The sequence below is a fragment of the Mustela putorius genome, unplaced genomic scaffold (assembly GCF_011764305.1).
Source record: "Mustela putorius furo isolate JIRA1106 unplaced genomic scaffold, ASM1176430v1.1 tig00000095_pilon_pilon_pilon, whole genome shotgun sequence".
NCBI classification, from domain to species: Eukaryota; Metazoa; Chordata; class Mammalia; order Carnivora; family Mustelidae; genus Mustela; species Mustela putorius.
This window is the reverse complement of record NW_025421280.1, coordinates 25,756,342-25,781,083: the sequence shown is the minus strand read 5'-3', so window position 1 is coordinate 25,781,083 and position 24,742 is coordinate 25,756,342. Positions and strand designations below refer to the sequence as shown.

General features: G+C 49.1%; 2 protein-coding genes across 2 annotated transcripts in view; one reads left to right on the top strand and one right to left on the bottom strand.

The window, feature by feature from the left end:
- CDCP1 (CUB domain containing protein 1) overlaps positions 1-23,023 on the bottom strand; it is a 58,979-nt gene extending 35,956 nt beyond the window's left edge. The window contains exon 1 of the mRNA XM_045080926.1: positions 22,784-23,023. Coding sequence (XP_044936861.1) covers positions 22,784-22,865 — 82 coding nt within the window. The 5' untranslated portion in view covers positions 22,866-23,023. The remainder of the gene's footprint in view (positions 1-22,783) is intronic.
- On the top strand, positions 22,124-24,407 carry LOC123392291 (gametogenetin-like). Its single transcript, XM_045080933.1, has 2 exons — positions 22,124-22,735; positions 23,185-24,407. Exons 1-2 carry the CDS (start codon positions 22,244-22,246, stop codon positions 23,254-23,256), a joined length of 564 nt encoding a protein of 187 aa, XP_044936868.1. The 5' UTR covers positions 22,124-22,243; the 3' UTR covers positions 23,257-24,407.
- The last annotated feature ends 335 nt before the right edge of the window (positions 24,408-24,742 follow it).

Genomic DNA, 24,742 nt, shown 5'->3' with positions numbered 1-24,742 from the left:
GGTTAAGAGCTTAGATTCTAGAATCTGCCTGCTTGGGATCAATTCCTGGCTGCACTGCTCACCAGCTATATCTCCTTGGGCAAATTCCTTAGCTTCTCTGTGCATCACTTCCCTCCCCTGCAAATGGGGATAAGACTGGCATTGTTGTAAGGACTAAAGGAGTAAACACCTATGAAACTACTTAGAACGGTGCCAGGTAGCGATCAAGGTTACCTGTTATTATTGCTGATCGCGTAAAGCCCAGGGCTGGGTGGGGATGAGGGGGAGGGAGGTACTCCCTGGGGCCTTGACTCTCAGGGTTATGCAAGCATGGAGGCCTCCTTAGCTCTTCCACGCCTTCCCTGCCCTGGCTTGGCCCTATTCACTGCTTATCGAAGCCTTTCCTTCTGTGTTGACTCACGGGACTCCAGCAACCCTTTGCAGCTCAGAGATGTGACCTTACTTCCCCATGTTTGCTGAGCACGAGAAGCAGAGGGGGCATTCTGGTTTCACCCCAGCACCCTTGCACTGGTCACCCTCCCGGGTCCTACAGCGGGCTGCCCTCTAAGAAGCTGCCAAGGTCAAGTCTCCAGAAGGGGAGGAAGTGCCGCTGTTGTTAGGAGGTGCATAGAGTTTCTGATTGACACCAGGGGCTGGGCATCACCACCAATATAACCCACTTAATAGGGTCCCCTATGGGGACACAGTGCCGGACTGTCACACCACCAGATTCAGAGCCTGCGGGCAGAGGAGGGACACCTGTTTAGACACCCTAAGTCCATCTGGCATCAGCTCAGCCAGGTCTGTTTACATCCTGGTGAGCTGAAGGGAAAGTCTTACCAATGGCAGGGAGTCACCCATCTTACTACCTGGGAAGAAGTAATTGCTCACATTCACATAAAACAGAACAGGACACAAGTTGTTGTTTCAGGAACTAATCTGTCTCCCTTGCCTGAGAAGCTTCTAGAATCTAGGCATTGGGCATGCTTCCATCACAATTACAACGAACATCCAATGAGCGGTCTGTATGTGGAGACTCCATGCTTGTATTTGGCAAAAGTATTTCTAAATCCCATCACCATCCCACAGAGTGAGCTCTAATGTGAGTGCTCATTTTGCAAACGAAGGAGTTGAGGCTCTAAGAGCTTAAGAATTGTGTCCAGGCGTATATGGTTAGTAAGAGGCCGGGCCAGGTCCTGTGTCCAAGCAGTTAGATGCCAGGACCCAGAAGGACAGACGACCCTTCCGCAGAGCTGGCCCCACCCAAGGAGCCCCACACTCAGCAGGAACTTCATGATGAGAACGGTTTACTCTCACTGCCGATCCGTCAGGACGGAATATAATGTCCTAGCTGCTATCTCCGGCATATCAACAGGCAAAGATGTTTGTTTAAAATGGCTAAATAGTTACCCTGCACTTACTGAAATCGTTCATCATGTCAAAATAATCTGCAACTGTCGCTTGAATTTGAGCTTAAGATTTATACCTCCCTGGAACTTGTGAGATGTTTGGGATGTGGTTCCTTTTTTTGTGCATCTTTTTGCACAGCTCCCAGCGCCAGGAAGGGAAATTGACATGTTTAGGTGCTAACGGTTCTTCTGCAGCTTGATGGGGTCTGCCTGGGCTTGTGGGATGAGAGGGATGTGGCTAAGCTGGTGGCAAAGGAAGAGGAGCCATGTTTCTGGTAGAGCATGCCGGGAATCAAGAGCTAGGGCCAGGTCTTGGTGGGAGGTCCTGTAGAAGTCCCGACTCATGGGCCCATTTCTCAAGGCTACCGTTAGTGAGACTCAAGAGGCAACAATCAGACCTCAGTTGAACAGAATCCCCCAAATCCCCATCTACCGAATTTCCTTCTCGTTTAGCTGGAGTGGCTACATCTCAACCCGGGTTTAGCTTGGCAAGGAATGCCTGCTCCCAGATAAAGACCCTCACCTGTTCTTCTTCATTGGCGTGGACATTAAGCAGGACCTGATAAAACATACCAACACCTCCCACCACCACCTTGTCCCCTCTTCCACGCCACCTGCCTCCCTCCCCGGGTTGGCTGGAGCAAAGCAGCCTGCTGCAGGACAAAGGGATGTGGAATGATGGCCACCCACAAGGCAGCCCCATGAAGATGCTGGGGCAAGTGCGGTGATTAGGACCAGGTGGGGGATGCTTCAGGCTACTGTTGGAAGTCTGGAGGAAGAGGTGGATAACGGGACAGGTGACCATTCTCCAGCTCCAAATAGCACGGGCACCTCCCAGCTGAGGAGCCTGGGCCACAGGTTGCCATAAGAACTTGCCCGCCGTGCTTAGAGGTTACACGTTCTCCAAAGGTAAGGGTCCAACTTTAAGCTCATGTGCTAAACACTGCAGCGATCAGCTAATCTAGCTGCAAGGCCTGGACATTGACCACAGTTAAAAATAAAAAGCCTGGGGATGAATAAGTGTCACCTCCCACCAGGGAAAGTGGAGGGGGGGGCTGTGACACAGGCATGCACTGGGGAGGTCAGGGAAGGGAAGAAGGCAGACACAATGGTGGAGGAAGGGTCAAAGACAACTTGCTGTTGCAGTTTCGATGAAGGCGGATTCCGGCCACCGGACGCAAGGTGGGCTGCTGTCCAGCATCAAAGAAGAACAAGGCTGGGCCCGCCTTCCCGAGTCACATCTGGGGATTTCAGGGTTCCAAGGATATCACGTTCCCATCCACTCAGTGAAAGAGACCCATGGTTTGCTTTAAAATTGTTTACCATTTCCATGGCTCTGGGAGCAATCCTAGAGGACATGGTAACCTAAAGTTCAAGGGGCAATGTTAAAAACAACTTGTGAGTCCTCCTAGTCAATCCAACTTCTTGGAACAGTTGATCAGAGCAGGGGACTGTTACTTCCATTCATTTCCTGCTCTTAATCCCCAAACTCTTCAGGAAAGAAATTGATGCGCACTGATGCAAGTTGTTTATTTTCTAAAGTAACCGAACGATTCTCTGAGGGGGACACTAGCAAGGAACGGTCTGTAGGGCTGGTGTTCTGAATTATTTCTCTAACGCGGTGATGGGTGTGCATATCCAAACCCTTCGTCTGTATCCTTCCCTTTTATGATCAAAGAAAACACACCTTATTAGAGATGCATGTTAGAGACCCACAACCAGGCTGCCAACTGTCCAGGCCAGAGTCTGGACCAAATGGATTCATCGTTGTATAAATCTCTCTGGAACTGTGGCCAACCCAAATTGCGGACTTTTCACATATCACTCCAGATTGAATCGAAATGCACCGGGTAAAGGAATGATTTCAAAGAGGGCCGCAGAGGAAGAAAAAAATTGCATCGTAATAGATTTTGAAGGTGGGGCTTGGAGAATTAAACAACAAACATAACTCAGCTGATGACCGCTGTGAATAATTCATGATATGCTAACATGCCATAAGGCTGGCTTAAATCACATTTACATTTTGTGAAATGTTAAAAAGATTCGTTTTGTCAAGACCCTGAAGTGTGAGTTACCATGACCGTGAAAGTCGCTAAAGATCACAAGGATGGGTGGGGGAAGGATCAAAGGAGCCGATCATAAAAGCCATCTGTATGCGCGCTCACGGACATACACGGGACAGCAGGCTCAGAGTTCCCTGTTCCCCACTGCTAAACGTTTAGAAGCTGCTGGATCTCCAATTTCTTTAATGTTCCAGCCCTAGAGTATTTTGTTCCAGAGGCCCCGCCTTGCCAATAGAGATGAACTGTTCAGTTTTTTTGGATACAAAGTTAACAGGGAGATGTTTGCACAAGAATCCACACAGGAAAGACTACATGTTGTAGGATTCCATTGTATCAAGTTCCAGAAGACAAAACCAATCTGTGCTTAGATTCCGGAACAGTGATCGCCTGGGAGACAGGTATTAACTAAGGAAGGGGGAAGAAGAAAAACTCTGGGGTACAGGAAGGACACACACACACACACACACACACACACACACGTATAAATGTGTATGTATATACATATGGTAAATGTAGCAAGCTGCATACTCAACATTTATGTATTTTCTTGTATGCCTCAATAAAACAATTTTTAGAACTCAAAAGAAAAAAAAAAGGATATTTGAAACTTGCCCTGATGAGAGGCCCATTCTGGGTCCCACTTTATGCCTGCAGGGTGCTGGGCACAGGGGCTCGACCACAAAAGTTTCAAAGTCTCTGTCCTCCAGGTCCTAGGCTCTTGGAGACACTCACACTTCTGGCTACAACCAACCATAGTTTGCCCTGCTCTGAAGAAGGAAGACAAAAGATGGTTTGGCCTCAGATTGAAGCCTGAAGGCGTGGTGAGTCAGGCTTGTAGGACCCTGCAGAGGGGCACTGTGGGGTGTGGCAGGGCTTCCTCCAAGGACAGGGTTAGAAGCAGATGCGCTGGCAGGTACATTTACAAAGCAAGCCTTGGTATCATAAGGCGTTTCACTGATTTTTTTCTTAATTGTGGTAAAAAGAAAAAAATGGAAGAGACGACTCATCCTTCCACTATCCACAAATAGACACTCCAAACATTTTCCCCCCATTAAAAAATCGTGGTAAAGTATACATAATAGAAACTTTACCACGGTAATCATTTTAAGTGTACTGTTCAGTGGCCTTAGGTATAATTATGTTATTCTGCGACAACTGTCACCATCTATCTCCAGAACTACCCCAACTTTCCAAATTGAAACTCTGTCTCCATTAAACACCAAGTCTCAGTTTCCCTCCCTCAGCCCCTGGCCCGCCATTTTACTTTGTCTCTGGGAATCTGGCTCCTCTACGGACCTCATAGAAGGTAATTCCGTATTTGTTTTTTTGTGTCTTAATTTCACAGGGTATCAAGTCAGTGTGCTTCACTTCTAAACCCGAGAATCGCTAACCACTGATTTCAATAACAACCCCAAATCGAGCAAAATGACACACAGGCTCCAATTCATATGTACACACGATATTCGCCTTGGGAGAAGGGAGGAGAAATATTTCTTTACATGAAAAATGATGTCAATAACTAGAAAACTCAAAAGATGGCAAAAGGGTATGAAAAAGAAGCAGGAGCATTTCTTTGCAAAGTGGTCACTCAGCCTGCTAGCTACCAGCTGGGCTCCGCCACCTTGACCTTCTCTGTGCTGCAGACCCAACGATGGGCCATGGTGACCAAGTGTTCTGACAGGCCTGCATTCCTTGGTGATTAGGGCCAAGAGACAAGAAAACTCTCTTATTTGTCTGAACGTAAGCCACGAATTGGTTAAAGTGAAATCAGTTTAGTTTAAATGGGTTTTTCCAGGGTGCCTGGGCAGCTCAGTCAGTTGAGAGGGTACCTATGCCTCAGGTCACGATGATCTCAGCATCTTGGGATCGAGTCCCACGTTGGGCTCCTTGCTTAGCGGGGGGCCTGCTTCTCTCTCTGCCTCTGCCACTCCTCCTGCTTGTGCTCTCTCTCTCTCTCTGACAAATAAAGTAATAAAATCTTTTAAAAAATAAAATAAAATAAAATGGTTTTTTCTAGAAAGTTATATGAGCCCCTTTCCACCTTATTATTCACTGTCCCTCAAAATTTATGTTAAGAGATGGAGTTCGGAGAGCAATGGGGAAATGTTTCATTATTAAAACACCTACTTTTGATTTAGTTCAAACCTGCAGCTTTGAAGAGCTGCTCCAGAGGGGGCAGGGAAGGGCACAGGGGAGAAGATTCTATTAAGGCCTGACCTGTGCCAGGGGCCACACGAGTCTTGCCTCCGTCACTCAGCCCGATGTGAGTAACACTCTCTCCTCATGCACTAAGTCTCTCCAGTCATCTCTGGGGCCATGGTTGGCTGCTCTGCTTGGGAAAAGCCATCTTACTTCCTTAAGGCATAGGGTTTTTATCTGTACTATTTGGCCCCAAACATTAACTACTCAGGAGATGGCCACCATCACACCTCCATCCCCCCACGGGACCTCTGAACCCTGTGGTGGGCAGAATTTCAAGATGGCCCCAAAGACCCACACCCTATATGTTCTCCTCCACTTCAGAGTGGGAGGGGCTCTGAATATGATTGGATATCACGTGATCAGGTGGTATTGTAGGGTCAGGTCAATGTTATCCTGGTGGGCCTGACCTCATCAGTTGAGTCCCCCTAAAAGAATCTGGGCTTTTCCTGGAGAAGGAGAATTGAAGTGTGAAAGGAATTCTCTGTAGCTTGTTTTCAAGATGGAGGGGGCCACATGGCCAGGAGCGTGGGTGCGGGAAGCTAACTGCTGTGAGCAGGCACAGCTTTCAGCTATTGAGGAAAGAGGGGATCCCAGACTTACGGCCACAAAGACCTGAATTCTGCGACAACCATGTGAGCTTAGAAGAGCACCAGAGCACTAGATAAAAACACAGCCCGGCCAACGTCTTGATTTTAGCCTAGGGAGAAGGAGCAGAGAAACTACCCACATCATATCTGGACTCCTGACCTACAGAACTGTAAGCTAATTAATGGGTGTTGTTGTAAGCCACTAAATTTGTGATAATTTATGTTATGCAGCAGTAGAAAACTAGTATAGAACTTGTAACCAGATGGGGTACCAGGCAGGACCTGCTGAGCTGCTCAAGAAAAGAGGTTTGGATAAGTATACAGTGTTGTCTAGGACGTGGATCCTTCCTTTTTCTTCTTTTTTAAAGATCTGTTTATTTAACAGAGAGAGAGAGAGAGGGCAAGGGCAGAGGGAGAGAAGCAGACTCCACTAAGTGTGGAGCCTGATATGGGGCTCGATCTCGCAATGCTTAGATCAGGACCTGAGTGGAAATCAAGAGGTAGATGCTTAACTGACTGAGTCACCCAGGCTCCCTAGAGCCTTCCCTTCAGAGCTGAGTTACCATTATGGTGTTATATCAAGTGGACAGCTTTTCTGGAAGTGTACACCCACGAGGATGTTTAAACCCATTGTATTCACCGTAAAACTTCAGTGTCCAGATGCTGGAAGGTTCTGGGGAGGGTGGTGGAGGAGTGCGTCAGAGGGAAGCTGATGCTGGGATCGAGAGAGCTCACGGCTGGTCATCTCACCTGGCCCTGTGGGCAGAGTGAGAGCAAGGAGAGGGTCCTCAGATGAAAACCAGATGTTAGAGAGAAAGAGAGCCAGTGGGAAGCCTGACCTTACTACCCCAAGAGCCCAGAAGTGTTAGGCTGTGTAGGGGTTGGCCAGAGCTGGGGGCCCGTGGGAGATGGCCTCCAGGAATGATGGCCAGTACCTACCATCCCCACATGTTTGGTATCTGCCACATGCCAGGTACTTTCTACACATATCCTTTAGGCAAACCGTTCACAATCACAGCTGGGGAGATGCACAGGGAAGATTCAAACCCAGGACTGACTGACTCTGGAGCCCATGCATGGCTGCTATTCCAAGATAGCCACCCTCAAGGTCATAGGCTGCTGGGCAGCCGCGACCAAAGCATTCGCTCCAACCATGGCTGGGGGGGAGCTTCTTCAGTGTGTAACACCACCACCAACACAGAGAGGAGTATCATGTTTGCTTTTCCAACATCCACTCCGAGTATCAATGCTGCCCTTTGCCCTAGTGCAGAGGCCCCAGGACTGTACACTGTGCTCTGGAGGGAGGCAGGAGCTTAGTCATCTAAAACAAGCCTGCGTGCCTAGTTTGAGCCCCTCTCTTGGCCCATCATCTTGCCCCCACAGAGCCTTGATCCCAACCCTCCTCATGAACTAAAAATCCTTGGCAAGGGATGATGTCTGCTCCACCTGCCATCTCTGATGTCCTCACCACCTCCTCTCCTATCTTGATTCCTGATGCTCCGGCAGCGATCTACACTCTGGAGGATAACTACCAGCTGACTCACCCCTCACTCCATTCTTGCCCCAACTAAAAGGACCGACAGCAGCATCTGCAACCAGGGGATGTCAGCCTTCACCAAGTGGAGCTGAGAGAGGGGTGCAATGGTCTTTGGGGGTCCACAGGTCTACCAGTTTCTTAACTGCAAAGGCCCAAACTCTTGGTTACTCAGGGGGACATAACCGGGAAGGGTGGGTGATCAACCTGGCAAGAGCCAGGGCAGCCAACTGGGAACACATCCTTCTATTTGAATCTCTTGTTTTAGGGATTAGGGATCAGTACCACTTGCTGTTATTCATGTTTCCGACATTCTTAAAGGGCAGGGGGGTGTCAACCCACACAGCCTGACTTGGACAATAAGTCTCCAAATGAAGCTCTCTCAAACGACCACAGGCCAGGTCAACAAAGTGATTTCTCTGGCAAACCAGGTCGCCCCGAGTAAAATGGGTCAGCAGAAGAAGGTGGTGCATTCCAGGAAATCTTTGGGGTCAGACAGACACATACTTTCCTCACCCACAGGGGCTAGGACAGTTCCCAAGGGGTGTTATGTCAATGAGGTGGGCCATTAGAGAATACAGGACATCAGAGTGTGGTGATTATGGGAGGTGTTATGTCAACAAGATCAACCATTATGGAAGATGTCACTGAGGAGGGCCACTAAAGAAGAACGGTGGTTATGGAAGGTGCTATGTCCATGAGGATGGATGCTGCAGAAGATATTGACATGGAAGGTCTTAAGTCCACAAGGATGGGTATTACAGGGGTTCAACCACCATGGAACAAGTGACATCAACAAGGACGATCATATTGGCACCTGGGCAGTGCCAGGATTGGGACTAGCCAGTGATCTCAAGGCCATGACGCTAAAAATTCAGGGAGATAAAAAACAAGGTTGGTGGACCAAGAATGCCGAGATGAGGGTTTTGAGGAGCCTGGCCCCAGAGCCCATCGTGTTGGCAGGTGAAAGAAAGATGCAGAGAGAAGAGACTGTGGCTTAGAGCACTTTCCTTTTCATGAACCATATTCCTTCTTTACAGTAGGAGTTGGTCCTACGGCTAAGTGCTACTATCAAGGAAGAGGAAGATGGGAACAAAACCAACTAGAAAATCCCAGTGCAATGAGGCATTTGCTCCTCATTCAAGTACATTCTGTTGAATGTGAGGGCGATCTGGCTGTGACATCCTGTCACCCCACTGATCGCCAGGGTTGATTCGGCTGATCTGGCTGGCTAGGCGGGTGTCCTCTTCCTCCCTCACCGCTCCATGTGCGTCCCTCCCGAAGCTGTGTGCTCGGTCGAAGAGGAGAGGACCGTTCTTCAGTCAAGGGTATACGAGTAGCTGCGCTCCCCTGCTAGAACCTCCAAACAAACTCTCAAGTTCATTCTGTTTATATTATTATATTATTATAGTTGGTCTCCAGTTATAAATCATATTGAAGGATCACTACTTGTTTTAAGTTTTTATTTAAATTTCAATTAGTCAACATAGAGTGTAATATTAGTTTCAGGTGTACAACAGAGTGGTTCAACACGTTCATATAATGCTCATCAGAACTGCACTCCTTAATCCCCATCACCTGCTTCCCCCATCCCTCAGCCCACCTCCCCTCTGGTAACAGCAGTTTATTCTCTATAGTTGAGTCTGTTTCTTGGTTTGTCTCTTTCTCTCTTTCCTCTGTCTCTGCATGTTTGTTTTGGGTTTTAAATTCCACATAGGAGGGAGATCATATGATAATTGTCTTTCTCTGATTGACTTATTTCACTTAGCATAGTACCCTCTAGCTCCATCAGTGTTGTTTCAAATGGCAAGATTTCATTCTTTTTTATGACCGAGTAATATTCCATTGTGTACATGTGCATGTCTGTGAGTATGGTATATATAGGTATTAGATAGATAAATAGGATGTGGTATAAATATGTGTATCTGTATATGTATATACTACATCTTCTTTATCCATTCATCAATCAATGGAGACTTGAGTTCCTTCCATGATTTGGCTGTTTTAGATAATGCTGCCATAAATAGCAGGGTGCGTGTATCCCTTTGAATTAGTACTTTGGTATTCTTTGGGTAAATACCTAGTAGTATGATTGTTGGATCCTAGGGTAGTTCTATTTTTAACATTTTGCAGAACCGCCATACCATTTCTGAGTGGTTACCCCAGTTTGCATTCCCAGCAGTGTTATGAGGGTTCCCCTTTCTCTGCATCCTTGCCAACCACCTGTTGTTTCTTGTGGCTTTGATTTTAGCCATTCTGACAGGTGTAAGGTGAGATCTCATTGTGGTTTTGATTTACATTTCCCTGATGATGAGTGATGCTGGGCATCTTTTTGTGTTGGCCACCTGGATGTTGAAGAATCACCCTTAAATACAATTTTCCAGGTAGTGGATCACTTAGCAAGTCATCTTTTCAGAGATGGTGGGAAAATGCTCTGGAAATCTCGGAAAAACACTGTGGGATTATTGGCCATGAATGATAGAGCCACACTTCCAACCCAGAGTCTTCCTCACGGTTTGTTATGATGTCCCAAACATCTCAGACACCGGAACACCTTGTCCGCCTCCTTCTCTTTTCCTGCCTATGAAAGCTGGTCTCCATCCCCAACCTTTACTATAGTTATTATACATATATCTTTTAAAAAAATTATTTGACAAGCAGAGATCACAAGTAGGTAGAAAAAGAGAGAGGGGGGTGGAAAGCAGGCTCCCCGCTGAGCAGAGAGCCCAATGCGGGCCTTGATCCCAGGGCCCTGAGATCATGACCCGAGCTGAAGGCAGAGGCTTTAACCCACTGAGCCACCCAGGCGCCCTCCATATATCTTTTGAGCGTACTTAGCATATTGGACAGTGTTTCAAACTCATGCTTTCAGGTACCAGGCAGGCAATGTAAACGAGAAAGACCAACATAGGACATTGGTTGAATCAGAGGTGCATGCTTTACTAAATCCTTTGTAATTCAGCTCCCCCCCCGCCCAAAACACACCAAACAGAACTGTACCAAGGCCTCTAGGTCTCTAATTTGTAGCCCCCAGGGTACATGTTTGAATCCCTTCTGGATGGTAAGTCCCTGGAGAGTGAGGGACTAGGGTTTCCTACCTCTGTATGTCAACCGCCTAGCACAGGGGGCCTCCAAGGTCTGTGGAATGGATGGGATTTATTACCTAATGGCCTAAGACTGTGCCAGATCCTTCAAAGACTTCCTAGGCAAAAATCAAATTCCCTAAGCCTGCTCAGTGCTGGGCTCTAAGAGTGGACAGGGGGAGAGAAGGAGCAATTTGCTCTTCAAGAAAAGTCGCTCTGTGTGGAGAAGGCAGCTTTGGTTGTGATTTCCCCAATTCCTAGTGACTTCATACATCTATTCTGGTCCTTCTATACAACCAAATTCTTACGGGAAGCAACTGCAGACTTTCTGAAGTCAGTATTTACATTCACAAAACCCTTTTTTAAACAAAACTATTGACTGCTACACTCATATTTGGCTTTGAAAAAAATTTTTCTAACTTAAGATCATTTTTAAGGCAAAACTTTGGTGCTACAAGGCAAATTAACGGTTGTGCAGGGACTGATGGCCAAGGACTCTGGAGTAACTTTGCAGAGTGGTGGGAAAGTTCAATCAGGCATTTGACAAGACTCATTGAATAGTGCCATTGAGATCGTTGAATCTTGTGGTCTGTATATCTTAGCTTAATAAAGCTGAAAATATTTTACATTTAGATAAATAATACATGAAGCACACAGTGAAAAAATGAGTTTTGAAAAGTCTTAATTTTACCGTGAACTGGGGGGTTTTGTTAGGGGCAACCAGTGATCCTGCTTTTTGCGTATCCTTACACAGGTAATTTCTGAATATATTAAGTTTTTTTTTTTTTAAAGATTTTTATTTATTTATTTATTTGACAGAGAGAGAGAGAGATCACAAATAGGCAGAGAGACAGACAGAGAGAGAGATGAGGAGAAGCAGGCTCCCTGCTGAGCAGAGAGCCCTATGCGGGACTCGATCCCAGGGGCCTGGGATCATGACCTGAGCCGAAGGTAGAGGCTTAACCCACTGAGCCACCCAGGCGCCCCCTGAATATATAAGTTTATATCTATATGCCACACTGATTTTATTTTATTTCCGTTCCTTTTGCTAACAGGCAACGTACTTTACTCACTGTTCTGAACCATACATTTTCCTGTCCGTAATATATCTTGGGGGTCCCTCCACATCTGTGCACTGAAAGTAACCCTTAGATAACCTTAAATGGCCATGTAGCATTCTGCTGCTGGGATGTACCATAATCTCTTTAATCAGGCTTCTAATGACGGACATTTGGGTTGTTTCCCGTCTCCAGCTCCCAGGACATGTAGCAGAAGATGGGGCTTCCAGGTGCCAGTGGGACACACCTTCCTTAGGTCTCAGGTTCTACGCTAGAACTTGGATTGTGTTTCCCCACACAGGCACAGACCAGGGAAGCTGGAAGGTGTGGATGTGAGTGTTCGGCTGTATTGGGTGGTGATGGGCTTCTGAAAGGTGACCCAAGCACCGCTTACAATTCGAAAAACGTCTTCTATGTTCGGACAAGTTGAGAACTTGCTCCCCACAGATTTAGCCTCAAGCTGAAGTGCCTGATAAGATTGTCAGCAATTTCTAAGCCGGTTGGGTAACCCTCCTTGATCTCTCGGAGGGGATTAAAGGGAGGGGCAGGGGGTCCAGCTCTGCTTCCGTGGCACGTTCCAGCCCAGTCTCTGTGTATGACACCTGCTCGCAAGAATAGCTATAACCCTCAGAAGCCTACTGGCATGTTCTCATTCATTTTGCAGAGAAACTGGGTGTGGCGTTAAAGTTACACACAACTGGTCTGGTCAGTTTCTTGGCTAACAGAAAATGTGTGTGTGTGTGTGTGTGTGTGTGTGTGTGTGTGTGTAGGTGCTCACTTACAAACAAATTTTTAAAAAACTTGTTCTAGTGTCACTGGCGATGACTTCCTGCCATTTTTATTTATTTATTTGTTTAAAGATTTTATTTATTTACTTGAGAGAGATCGAGAAAGAACACTAGAGAGCACGAGCAGAGTGGAGGGACACAGAGGGGGAAGCAGGCTCCCCACTGAGCAGAGAGCCCGATGTGGGGCTCAATCCCAGGACCCTGAGATCATGACCTGAGCCAAAGGCAGATGCTTAACCCACTGAGCCACCCAGGCGCCCTGACTTCTTGCCATTTTTAGTCCAGCAGCTTCACTTCTAGGAACTTCCCACGAGATGTCCTCACACATGCCCGAAGTCACCTCTGCCGGGACAGTAACCAAAGCACAGCGAGGGATAGCAGAGGCCTGAGAACAACCAAAATGTTCCCCACGAGTGACCTGGTTACACAGACTGGGTGCCTGGCAGCTCTGTCCAGGTCACCTGCTTTTGAAAATCTCTAAGTTCTTCTTGGGTTCAACTCAAATGATCAAAGAAATAGCAATTCTTGTTAACTGAGGAATCTGTTTGAGGCCAGACCTGACCTGCTGAGTGATTTACAGACGTGATTTCATACAGACTTCTAGCTACCCACAAGGTGCTGCCATGTGCCCACCTGGAACTGAGGACATTGACTTGGGGAGGCTAAGTAACTAGCCCAAGCAGCCTAGTTAAGAGGTGGGGAAGTCAGGATTTGAACCAAGCTCTGCCCTATTCCAATGCTTGTCTAAATGGGCTTGCTTCCACAAATCTAGCAGGTAACTGGGAGCCCAGTGAGACTTCTGGTTCAAATTCTTCCATTTCTCGGCTTCCTTTTCCTTCCACCAGTTTCCTGAACCCTTGGGGATACAGGGTCTGGGGACAGGGGCCATGCAGCAGTAAGCAAGAACCCAGAAGGCCATGGTGACTGAGCAGGGCTGGGTCTGTGCCTTGGAGATGCTCCAAGGTCCAACTCGAGTCAGACTCGTCCCACAGCGCTCAGCAGGGAGGAGAGCCCATCAACACTGCTGAATCCTCCCGAAGCCAGTGCTCCCAGATGCCCCAGCGGGAGCAGCGACATATCACAGTGCCTCCCTCTGCGCTGCTGGCTCTTGGCCTCTCCCCAACCATGGCTGTCACGCTGCCCAAAAGCCGGGTGTCTCTCTGGGTCCAGGAGATGCCTCCATCCCTTCACACTCAGGGGCTTTATGCCTACAGCCCTCCTGGTGTCCCTGGGCCTCTCACCAGACACCCGCGAGTTGTTTTCAGGCTCAACGTCGCTTTACCCAAACATTTTTGTTTGAAACAGCCTGATGCTCCTACCCCAGATCAGTAGTGGAAGGTAAGGCACCTGTCTGGATGGCTCGGCATGTGCCGGGACGGGCACCATCCCTGCCTGGCTCCCAGTTAGACCACACATCATCAAGGGCTGTAGAAGGCTCCTTAGGGCTCCAAGTATCAGGGGGGCATCGTGCATGGCCATGTGGTGGACCTGACCCCTAAAACGACAGCTTGACTTAAACTCCACACCATCTGGGGACTCGTTACAATTTGATGAAACTCATTCCTGGAGACGATCTTTTATCATCCCGGACAGAGGCAGCAGATCGGTACTTCGGATGTTTTTGCAGAAATGGTGCCTCTCACCCAGCCTTGTCTGGTTTTCTGCCACCAAGGGTCAGGAGTATCGATGCTTCACTTAGAACTTAAAGAAACCTACATTGTCTGTGCTTATTGAACAGTTTAACGGGGGCTTTCGAGATGTTTCCAAATTCGTTACTTAAAGATGCTCCCACTCTTTCAAGGGAATCACCAGAAAATGATGCTCCTGTCTACTTCAGTGATTTGAGCAACGGGGCTCGAATGGGAAGAACACACAGGACAGTACAAAGTCCTTGTCACGGTCATCCCTGCCACCAACAAACCATCCCCTGCACAGGGAGCTCTGCTGAGCCACCCCGTGAGGCCAGGTGCTTGTAGTGGGACTTCCATCCTCCAGTCTCTCTTCCTGAGCTCACGTGACATGCAGACACAAAGTCAGCAAGATGACATGGGTGACGCTGCACACACACATGCGCACATACACGACTTGACTCCCTGCTTCCTTCGCTGTATCACAAGCAAGTCCTCATCACTTTCTGGTGATTCCCTTGAAAGTTTCCAGGAGCGGGGTTGCGTTCCTGTGGAACCAGGAACCCCCACGCCTACCCACTGGCTCCTGAGCACATGTTTCAGGAGGGCTGGCAGAGACTTAGCCCATCTTCTAGGCAGTGAAACTCCTAGGTCCTGGTGTGAGCCAGAGAACCTGGACTGCTGGGGAGATCTCCTCCACCCTCTGCAGGAACAGATTGCTGTGGTCCCCTCTGTCAATCCACATTCTCTTTTTTTCTACTTTCTAGGACTGAGCTTTCCTCTTCCTCCTCTTCTGTCTAATCTGCATCGGATTTGGAGCCAGTAGCCTGAGGTTTAGAACTTCGGGCCCTCAGCCCCTTCCAACAATGTGACTCAAAGAAGTCATCTAGCTTCTCTGAGCTCGTTCCCTCCTAAAAAGACTTGGCTTGAGGGTTGACCTGGAGTCCCCGTCTGTTCCTTCCACACATAATTTATTACATGCTAGCTATGTGCCACGCACCATTCCAGCCTCTAAGCTCATGGGCATTGGATATAAACTTGCCTGATACTTGGAGCCCTAAGGAGCCTTCTACAGCCCTTGATGATGTGTGGTCTAACTGGGAGCCAGGCAGGGATGGTGCCCGTCCCGGCACATGCCGAGCCATCCAGACAGGTGCCTTACCTTCCACTACTGATCTGGGGTAGGAGCATCAGGCTGTTTCAAACAAAAATGTTTGGGTAAAGCGACGTTGAGCCTGAAAACAACTCGCGGGTGTCTGGTGAGAGGCCCAGGGACACCAGGAGGGCTGTAGGCATAAAGCCCCTGAGTGTGAAGGGATGGAGGCATCTCCTGGACCCAGAGAGACACCCGGCTTTTGGGCAGCGTGACAGCCATGGTTGGGGAGAGGCCAAGAGCCAGCAGCGCAGAGGGAGGCACTGTGAGCTCAGCGCTTTCCAGCAGGCCCACAGATCAGTTTTGGTTTAAATCAGCTCATAAAGCATTAGGGCTGGTGCTTCCTCTGCATGGTCTAAGCCCTTACATTAAAGATCGGAAAACCGAGACCCAGAGAGGCGAGGCAACTTTCGCACATCCTAAAGCTCACCGTTGACAAGCTTGACGTCACCACCACATGTCCTGACTCTCTAAGCCTGGTGCTTTCCCCATTTTTGCCCACTGCCTTGCCTGCTAAATGGACAATGCTAACTTCTTCCAGGGTCACACCTAGATTATATTTCACTCTCCCTTCCAGTGGGATGGCTTTAGTCAAAAGAATGGCAGCATGAATGATGTGGAACAACTCTCATGCTCGGGCCATAAAAACCTTCCATATGAGCCCCTTTGTGTTCTTCTGCCTTCTGTCAGTTTAATGCAGATGAGCACGGAAGCCACACGTTGCAAATAGCAGAGCAAGAAAGTGGAAGGGGCCTGGGTCCTCATCACTGCTTGGAGGGGATCCCCTGTTTGGGATCTTATATGAGTGAGAAATACATATCTGTTGTGTTTGAGCCATGATTCACATTTGGGTGTGTGTGTTACAGCAGCTCAGTGTGTATTACACCTTAACCATGAGACTCACCTATGTAAAGAGTTAGTAAAAACAAATGATCCGCAGTGTCAACATGAAGTGCTATCAGAACCTATGCCTGGCCTCCATTTTCTTGACACATAGGACTCTGGGCACGTTGAGCACGTAGCCAAAAGTAAATATTTAGATGGAAGTTTGAAACGTTTCTCCCCTAAAATGTTTGGTTAGTTTCAACTGGAAAGATGAAAGGAAGGAACAAACAGCAGCGTGGAGGAGGGGCAGAGCCTACACTCTGAAATGGGTCTGCCCAGATTCACAGATAAGCACCACCACTCATTAGCAGTGACCTTGGGCAAGTTGTCTCACTTCTGTTAATCACTTTGCTCCATGCGTTCTTTGATACTTTCTGTACAAATTCTTTGACCCAGTAGTTCCCTCCTCCAGGAATTTCACCCACAGGTAAACTTGCCTCTATGCCTAACAAAGTCAACCAAAAATATAGTTACTGACACTCTGCTTATAAAAACAGAAAACCAGGGCTCCTGGGTGGCTCAGTAGGTTAAGGGTCTTACTTTGCCTCAGCTCATGATCTCAGGGTCCTGGAATTGAGCCCTGCATTGGGCTCCTTGCTCAGTGGAGGAGCCTGCATCTCCTTCTCCTTCTGCCCGTCCCCCTGCTCGTGTTCTCTCTCTCTCTTAAATAAATCAGCAAAATCTTAAAAAAATTAAATAAATAAAGACAAAAGACTGGAAACAATCCACCAGAAAGGGGCTGGTGAAATATGACATGGTGTGCCCATTGCAAAGGAATATTATGCAGCTGTCAAAAAGGAAGACACCCCCCCCATATGTTATGATCTGGAGTGAGCACAAGATGGACAAAATCAAGACGCATGTGAGACCCTTCCTATCCTGTATACTATGGTTAGGCTCCTGCTGTGTAAAAAAGGAAGGGACATGCGTTTGTAAACTTGTACATGTATTGAACAGCTCAGGAACAATGCACAAGAAACCATGGCTGCTTCCGGGACAAAGCCTGGCCTCAGAGGTGGACAGGCGTGTGCGTCTGTCCACATAGCCCTTCGTTCTCTTTGAAATTTTTTTACCGTGTCCAGGTGTTTTGGAAGTGCAGTCTTGAAACTCTTTGACTATTAAAAGCACATACACATCCCCAGAACAAATATGAGCACAGCACTCAGTAAGTGTTGCCTTTTTTCTTTTTTTAAAGATGTTATTTATTTATTTATTTGACAGAGCGAGATCACAAGTAGGCAGAGAGGCAGGCAGAGAGAAGGAAGCAGGCTCCCTGCTGAGCAGAGAGCCCAATGCAGAGGACCTGAGATCATGACCTGAGCTGAAGGCAGAGGCTTAACCCACTGAGCCACCCAGGTGCCCCCTGCTTGTTTTGTTTTAAGTGAAAGGACATGTCTGTCTCTGAGGGGACTAGCAAAAGCTGTCTTCAGGAGTCCCATTGCGTGCAGGAGTTATTACTGTGCACAGGTGACAGGAGCCAGGCTCTATGGTCAGGCTACCTGGGCTGCCATCTTAGCATCACTACCTACCAGCTGGGTAACCCTGGGCAAGTGACTTCACCTGCCTGTGCCCCTCAATACAGGGGTCTTTGTGGGGGTACTTGGCTTGAGGACGGAGGGGTAAAAGGCTAGCAGTTTTCCTCAAGAACACCTCCTCAATTTACATTTTCTCAGGAGAAAACAGCTTAGTTTTTATTTAGCTTATTTTTTAAAAGATTTTGTTAATTATTTGACAGAGTGAGAGAGAGCACAAGCAGGGGGAGCAGCAGAGGGAGAGGAAGAAGCAGGCTCCCAACTGAGCAGGGAGCCTGATGAGGGGCTCAATCCCAGGATCCTGGGATCATGACCTTGACCTGCCCAACGGACTGAGCCACCCAGGCTTAGTTTTTATGACTCAAATTTTATTTCATCCATCACAATTCTTTCTGGCCAGTGTCCATCGAGGAAACAGACCAACAGAACATTTAAAACAAAATGATATTCAGAAGGTCTCGACGTACATTGCAAATACAATAGGAGGCGTGTCAGGGTCTGGGGGAGATACCCCGGGCATCAACTGGGGTGGGTGTGTCCAGCAAGTTACTACACACAAAGCAGCAGTCCACAGAGAACCACATAAATGGTTTGGCCATCCAGAAGTGATGTCTTCTGTCTTTTACACTGAACAGAACCAGCTGTTCATTATGGATGGGTGTCTTTCTGTTTCATTATGTTTTTGGAAATGGCTGGGGGTTTGGGTTTTTATAGTTTTTCCCATAAGAAATAATGAGACATAGGGCATCAGTTAGTGTTTTCATGCAGAATGCCTGGTTTTAAAGAATGAGTCAGGGGTGTGTGGGTGGTTTATTTGGTTAAGTATCTGCCTTCAGCTCAGGTTGTGATCCCGGGGTCCTGGAATTGAGCCCCACATCAGGCTCCCTGCTCACTGGGGACTCTGCTTCTCCCTCTGCCTCTACCTCCTTCTCTCTCTCTCTCTCACGAATAGCTCAATAAAATCTTTTTTAAAAATTTAGAGAATGAATACGTGATGGTAAGTGAGACATGCTTACATATAAAATACTCAGAAGGGTGGCTGGCCCAGAACAGATGCTTCATATGTGTTAGCTATGACAAGTAGTAGTTAGTGATTTTAAAACATGATGTGCTGATTACAAAACCAAGGCTACAGGGAGGTGAGGTAGGAAACTTGGCTCTCCTGGCCTGCTTGTCAAGAACATTGCCAGCTGCCTAGGAGAAGGCGAAGGGCTAATTACAAGGCTGTCGGAAGTGGTTTGAAATAATTTGATTGTGGGATAATTTTTATAATTTAAAATGATAATTAAAGGGTATGAACTTTTCTTAATCAGTCAGGTGGAGAGCCTTAGCTGTGAGTCTTTCATAGCAGGGGTCTTGTCACCACCCCCCCACTGCCCCACCCACCTTGAGCTCAATCCTGAGTCCCTCCGACAAGCAAACTCCACCCCCTCCTCTATCCAAACCCAAGTTAGCCCTGCTGTGTAGAATCCCAGGTGAGGCTTGTGATATAAGCCAAGGGATTCAGTTCTGTTTTTTTTTTTTTTTTTAAGATTTTATTTATTTATTAGAGAGAGGGAGTGTGCACAAGTAGGGACAAGAGGCAGAGGGAGAGGGAGAAGCAGACCCCCACAGAGCAGGAAGCCCACTGCTGTGGGGCTTGATCCTAGGACCCTGGGATCATGATCTGAGCTGAAAGCAGACGCTTCACCGACTGAGCCCCCCAGGTGCCCCTGGGGTTCTTTTGTTTGGTTTGGTTGATTTTTGGCAACGACAAAAATCGCTCGCACATGCTGGCTGGAACGCACACCAGGGCCATAGAACGAGCTTGCCACAGGGCCACGGGGGAGGACAGATCCACATGAACATTTTCTCTACTCTTCATGCCAGCAATTTTATTTCCAGGGTTTCAGTCAGAATCATCAAGAAAGTACAGAACAACATAGTGAACAAGAACCCATTCTCAGACATATCCAAATGAGCTAATCCAGCTTATACTGTTTTATAACCCCGACAACGCAAGGATAACATCATTTCACGTAGCATAGAATCTGTGCTGTGTGATTTTTTAAAAAGATTTTATTTACTTATTTGAGAGAGAGAGAGAGAAGAGAGAGGGAGGGAGAGTACAGAGGGAGAATGAAAGGGAGAAGCAACTCTCCCCTGAGCAAAGAGCCTGATGTGGGGCTCTATCCCAGGACCCTGGGATCACGGCCTGAGCCGAAGGCAGACCCTTAACCAACTGAGCCACTCAGTCATCCCTGGCCTGTGTAATTTTTAGTATCTTTTCACTGAACAGACCTATCAGAATTGACATAAGCCGTCCCCTATAGTCGGACATGTTGTTTTTTAGCAGGAAAAGTGGAAAGCAACTTAAATGTCCAATGGGACTGATGAAAGCCATACAATGGTTGGTTCCATGTTTGGTTTTACACACACACACACACACACACACAATCAGACTGCACCAAAATGACCAAGGTACTTTGCTCATATTAATTTTTTTTCATGTTGGTTGTATTTATTATCAGTGTTTCTACAATAACTATTTATTACTTGAAACATTTTAATTGGTGTTTTCCACTTTCTTCCGCTACCTTGAGAGCCTGGAGAACCCCCAGAAGAGAGTGTGTGTGTGGGCAGGGTACAGACTTCACAGACAAAATGGCAGCATCTGAGGTGAACGCTGAGCCTTATGGCCTAGCACTAGAGCAGCCCCCTACGGTCTGCAGAACAGCCCTCTCTGACCCTAAGTCATGAAACTGTGAGGGAGAGGAAGAATCCTCAGTCCTTCCAGTTACACATTCCAGACAACAGCCGCCAGCTCCTCACTTGAATCTGAAGAATGGTGAACACATATACGCATCGAGCGTCAGTGAACACATTGTTCGATGACTCTCACAGTTCTGGCAAAAAACAATGACCCAGACTCTGGTATCTCAGCAGTTCTTGAGACTGGGGGAGGGGCAGAGGGAGAGGGAGAAGCAGGCTCCCTGCTGAGCAAGAAGCTGGATGTGGAACTCGATCCCAGGACTCATGACCTGAGCTAAAGGCAGATTCTTAATGACTGAGCCACCCAGGTGCCCCAGAGTTCAGAGATTTAAACAACAAATTCGCCGTGTCTCCATCTTTTCCGGACAGACTGCAGTAACTCGTCAGAGGCCCCTACTCGTTAGGCCACTCCTAAGACTTCAGGCAAAGCAGCTTTAACTCCGCAACAGGTCTAAGCTCCAAGACACAGTCCTCAGTTCAGCCCCGAGAGGTGGCCGCACAGAGCCAGTTTTGGGGACCCCAGAACTGGGGAAGTTTTGGGGAGGGATTTAAGAAAGTGAGGTGGGAAGTTGCTCGGCTTCCCGGTATTCACACCTGAGCCATGAGACAGGTCTCCGAGAGTCATGAACTTCCTGGAAAGAAGGGATTCTACTGGAACTACCAGAAACCAAAATGGCCCCCTCTCCAGGCCACAGGAGAAATCAGATGCATTAACAGAGGCCAGTTCAGGCCAGCATATCGCCCTCCTCACAACTACTGCGTTGATTTACACCGTATTCTTACTGGAGGAGTTCTGGGTATCACAGACAATGCAAAACATCTCAAACAATTCCCATTTCCATACAGCTCCCAAGTGTGATGGGACACGCATTTTTCTCACACATATTTGCACACACACACATTTTCACTCACGAAATCACTCTATTCTTAAACTGACTTTTTTTCTAAAGGAAATCTGGAGAATTCAGTCTGACAGTAAATGTGTTTAACAGCAAATATGCATACATGTGCAAGGTTTCCAATGAGGTCTTAAAACATTCTATGAACCCCGCAGCAAATGTCTCCTGATGTTGTTGGAGGAAGAAACCAGGAAGCTTTCCTGTGGGTTTGTAACGGTGGCATTCGCCAGAACGCCAAAGTTCACCGCACCAGCTTGGCTCGATTCCTTAACTTAATTCACACGAATCCACCTATCTGCCAATACAACCCCCCCCCCTTAGCTGCGGCAAAGAAGAACCAAAGACCAGCTGTGCTAGTTTCGAGAAAGTCCTCCAGTCAAGTTCGTACAGGAAGACATCTACTTGTTTCTGGTTTTGATAGTTGCAGGACCCGAAGGACACCTCCCCGCAGGCACAGGCCGCTCTTAGAGGCAGGGGGAGGTGGCGGTCCCTGCCCCCAACCGGAACAACTGGAAAGTCACACTTCTCTGGAACGCCCCCTCGCCGACCTCTTGGGCGGTCAAAGTGCAGACTCTACCCAGGGGCGCGAGGAGTGGGGCTGCGGCGCTTCCGTGGCACCGATGCCTGGCGGCCTTCTCCAGCCTGGCGCTTTCATTTTCAAATGAATATTCCCGAACCTCGGGAGAGCTAGAATGCAGCGTGCGGGCCCGGACAAGGGTGATGGGGGGGCCATCGGGCGCCAAACCACAGTTTTCTTGCACCTTCTCCCTGGCCCAGGCGAGGAGGCGGAGGGTGATCTGGAGGGGATAGCTCCCTCCCCATGCCCAGCCCCGGCGCCCCCAACTGAGCACCCGTGTGAGGCCCCAGGTGCGCAGAAGTTCCTGGGACTCGGCCGGGGCGCGCTCTTTCTCCTGCGACGTGGGCGCGGGGCTCATCCCCTCCGACGGCCGGGCTCCCCCCCCCCCTCGGGGACACTACCAGGTACCGCGCCCAGGACGAGGTCGCTCGGAACTCAGGAGGGCACGGCCACCTGGCCCGACGCCGCGCGCCCTGGAACCGGGCAGTTCCGGGGATCCCGCGCCGTCGGTGCATCCCGACTGCGTCGCCCCCGACTCGGATCGGCCTCCTCCTTACCCGGGAGTCCCTCGGCGCCGCCGCACCCTCCGACAGGACCCTCCTTGCAGGTAACCAACACCACTCCGCGCCACCCGCTGCTGCCACACCGCACTCACCCGCTCCGCGCGGCAGGAGCACGGCACCCAGCAGCTGGACCCCCAGCAGCACGATTGCGACCCAGCAGTTCTGGACGGCCATGGCTCCGGGGCGCCTCGGCCTCGGTGGGGGAAATCGGCTGTGGCCGGTGGCTCGGAACGGCGGCCGTGGGCGCCCGAGCCTGGCACCGGCTGCGCTGCGCTCCGCCCCGGCTAGCTCACCTGCGTGCGGGTGCGCCGTCCCGGGCTCCGCCCTGCGCCCGGGAGCCGGGGCTGGCCCGGCCTGTCCCCTCCTCTGTCCCCTCCTCCCCTTCCTGCTGCAGCGCCGGCCCCTCCCTCCCAGGGTGCTGGGACTTGTTGCCACTTTCCCGGGCTAGTCTTCCCGCCCCGGGCTGAGGGTGAACAACCCTTCTTTTCTACAGGCGCGAACGTCGCCCTTGGGGAAGCCAATCAACTTTCTCTTCACTGTCCCGGCGACAGGAAAGCCCTTGTGAGCCCTGTTTTGCAAAGGAATTATATTTGTGGGTCACGCAAGCCCAGATTTCTTATGGTCTCCTGCCCGATTGCGCTGCGGAGACTCTGTCGGCGGCCTCAGGCACCTTACCTGCAGCATGTCTAAAGCTCGCGGCACCCCTTCACGTTACAGAGGAGACGCACTGCCCAAGGCCAGTTAGGAATTTACAGAGAGGCAGGGTTTCACAGCGCAGAAGGGTTTTCCATGATCGGAGCTGCTTTGAAGAAGGAATGAATGAGTGAATGAATGATGGAGGCTGGAAAAGGCCAAGAGAAGAAATCTGAACATGTCCACAAGGGCACCTTCGTTGATTTGTGTGTGGAGTCATATGTGTGGTCTGGGAACGAAGCGTCCAAGCCCATCTGGGGCTTTGAATCGTGGGCACTGGGCTGCCTCTGTGGTTCCAGTGTCTGGCTTCCCTGCTCCTGTGGGTTCTCCTTCCGCCCCATGGGCCACACAGCAAGCCTAGGGGCACAGGATCCCAGGGAAAGGCAATAGATGGTTCAGGGACTCGGTGGGCAGATGAGGGGTCTGCCAGAATGACTCCATGGGCCCCCCTGGGGCTACCTGTGGCTGTGGACAGTCAGAAGGTGGGCCAAGGTCACCCAGAGCAGCCTATGGGGGCTGGGACAGTAACTGGAGCGCATTCAAGAGCTACTGTCCAGCCCCAACTTCTGTCTAATTCTTGGGAGCCCTGAACATCTCCAGCAGCCCCTGTGCTCCTTGTGCCCTGGGTGAGAAGTCGTCTCTTAGGAGCTTCTTGCCCTTCCTGCTTTGTGTCTTCTCTGATGAGAATAAAGCAAATCCCCCCCCCCCCACCGGAACCCACGCTCCACGAGGAAGGCAGAGATGTCCAGTCTGAGGATATGACCCAGCCTTTCCTCTCCCTCAAAGGGCCCAGACTGTGGGCTCACACGGACCTCAGAGCTCATCTTCCGCTCTACTTCCCTCATCAGGCAGATCAGTGGAGAAACTGAGGCCTAGAGGGAAGGAGGAAGATGAGAAAAGTAGGGAGGCTTTTGGTTCCCCCCACTGAACTGAGGGCAAGCTCATCAAAAGAAAGAAATCTGGGGTGCCTGGGTGGCTCAGTGGGTTAAGCCTCTGCCTTCGGCTCTGGTCATGATCTTGGGGTCCTGGGATCTAGCCCCACATTGGGCTCTCTGCTCAGCAAGGAGCCTGCTCCCCCCTCCACCCTGCCTTCCTCTCTGCCTACTTGTGATCTCTCTCTGTCAAATAAATAAATAAAATCTTAAAAAAAAAAAAAAGAAATCTTGAGAAAAATCTAAACCCTTTTAGTTTATCTTTTTTTATTTTTTTGAGAGAGAGAGAGAGAGCGTGTGTGCATGCACATGTGGTTGCAAGCAGGGAGGGGCAGAGAGAGAGGGAGGAAGAATCTGAAGAGGACTCTGCCTTGAGCGTGGAGCCCCACACAAAGCTTGATATCACGACCGTGAGATCACGACCGG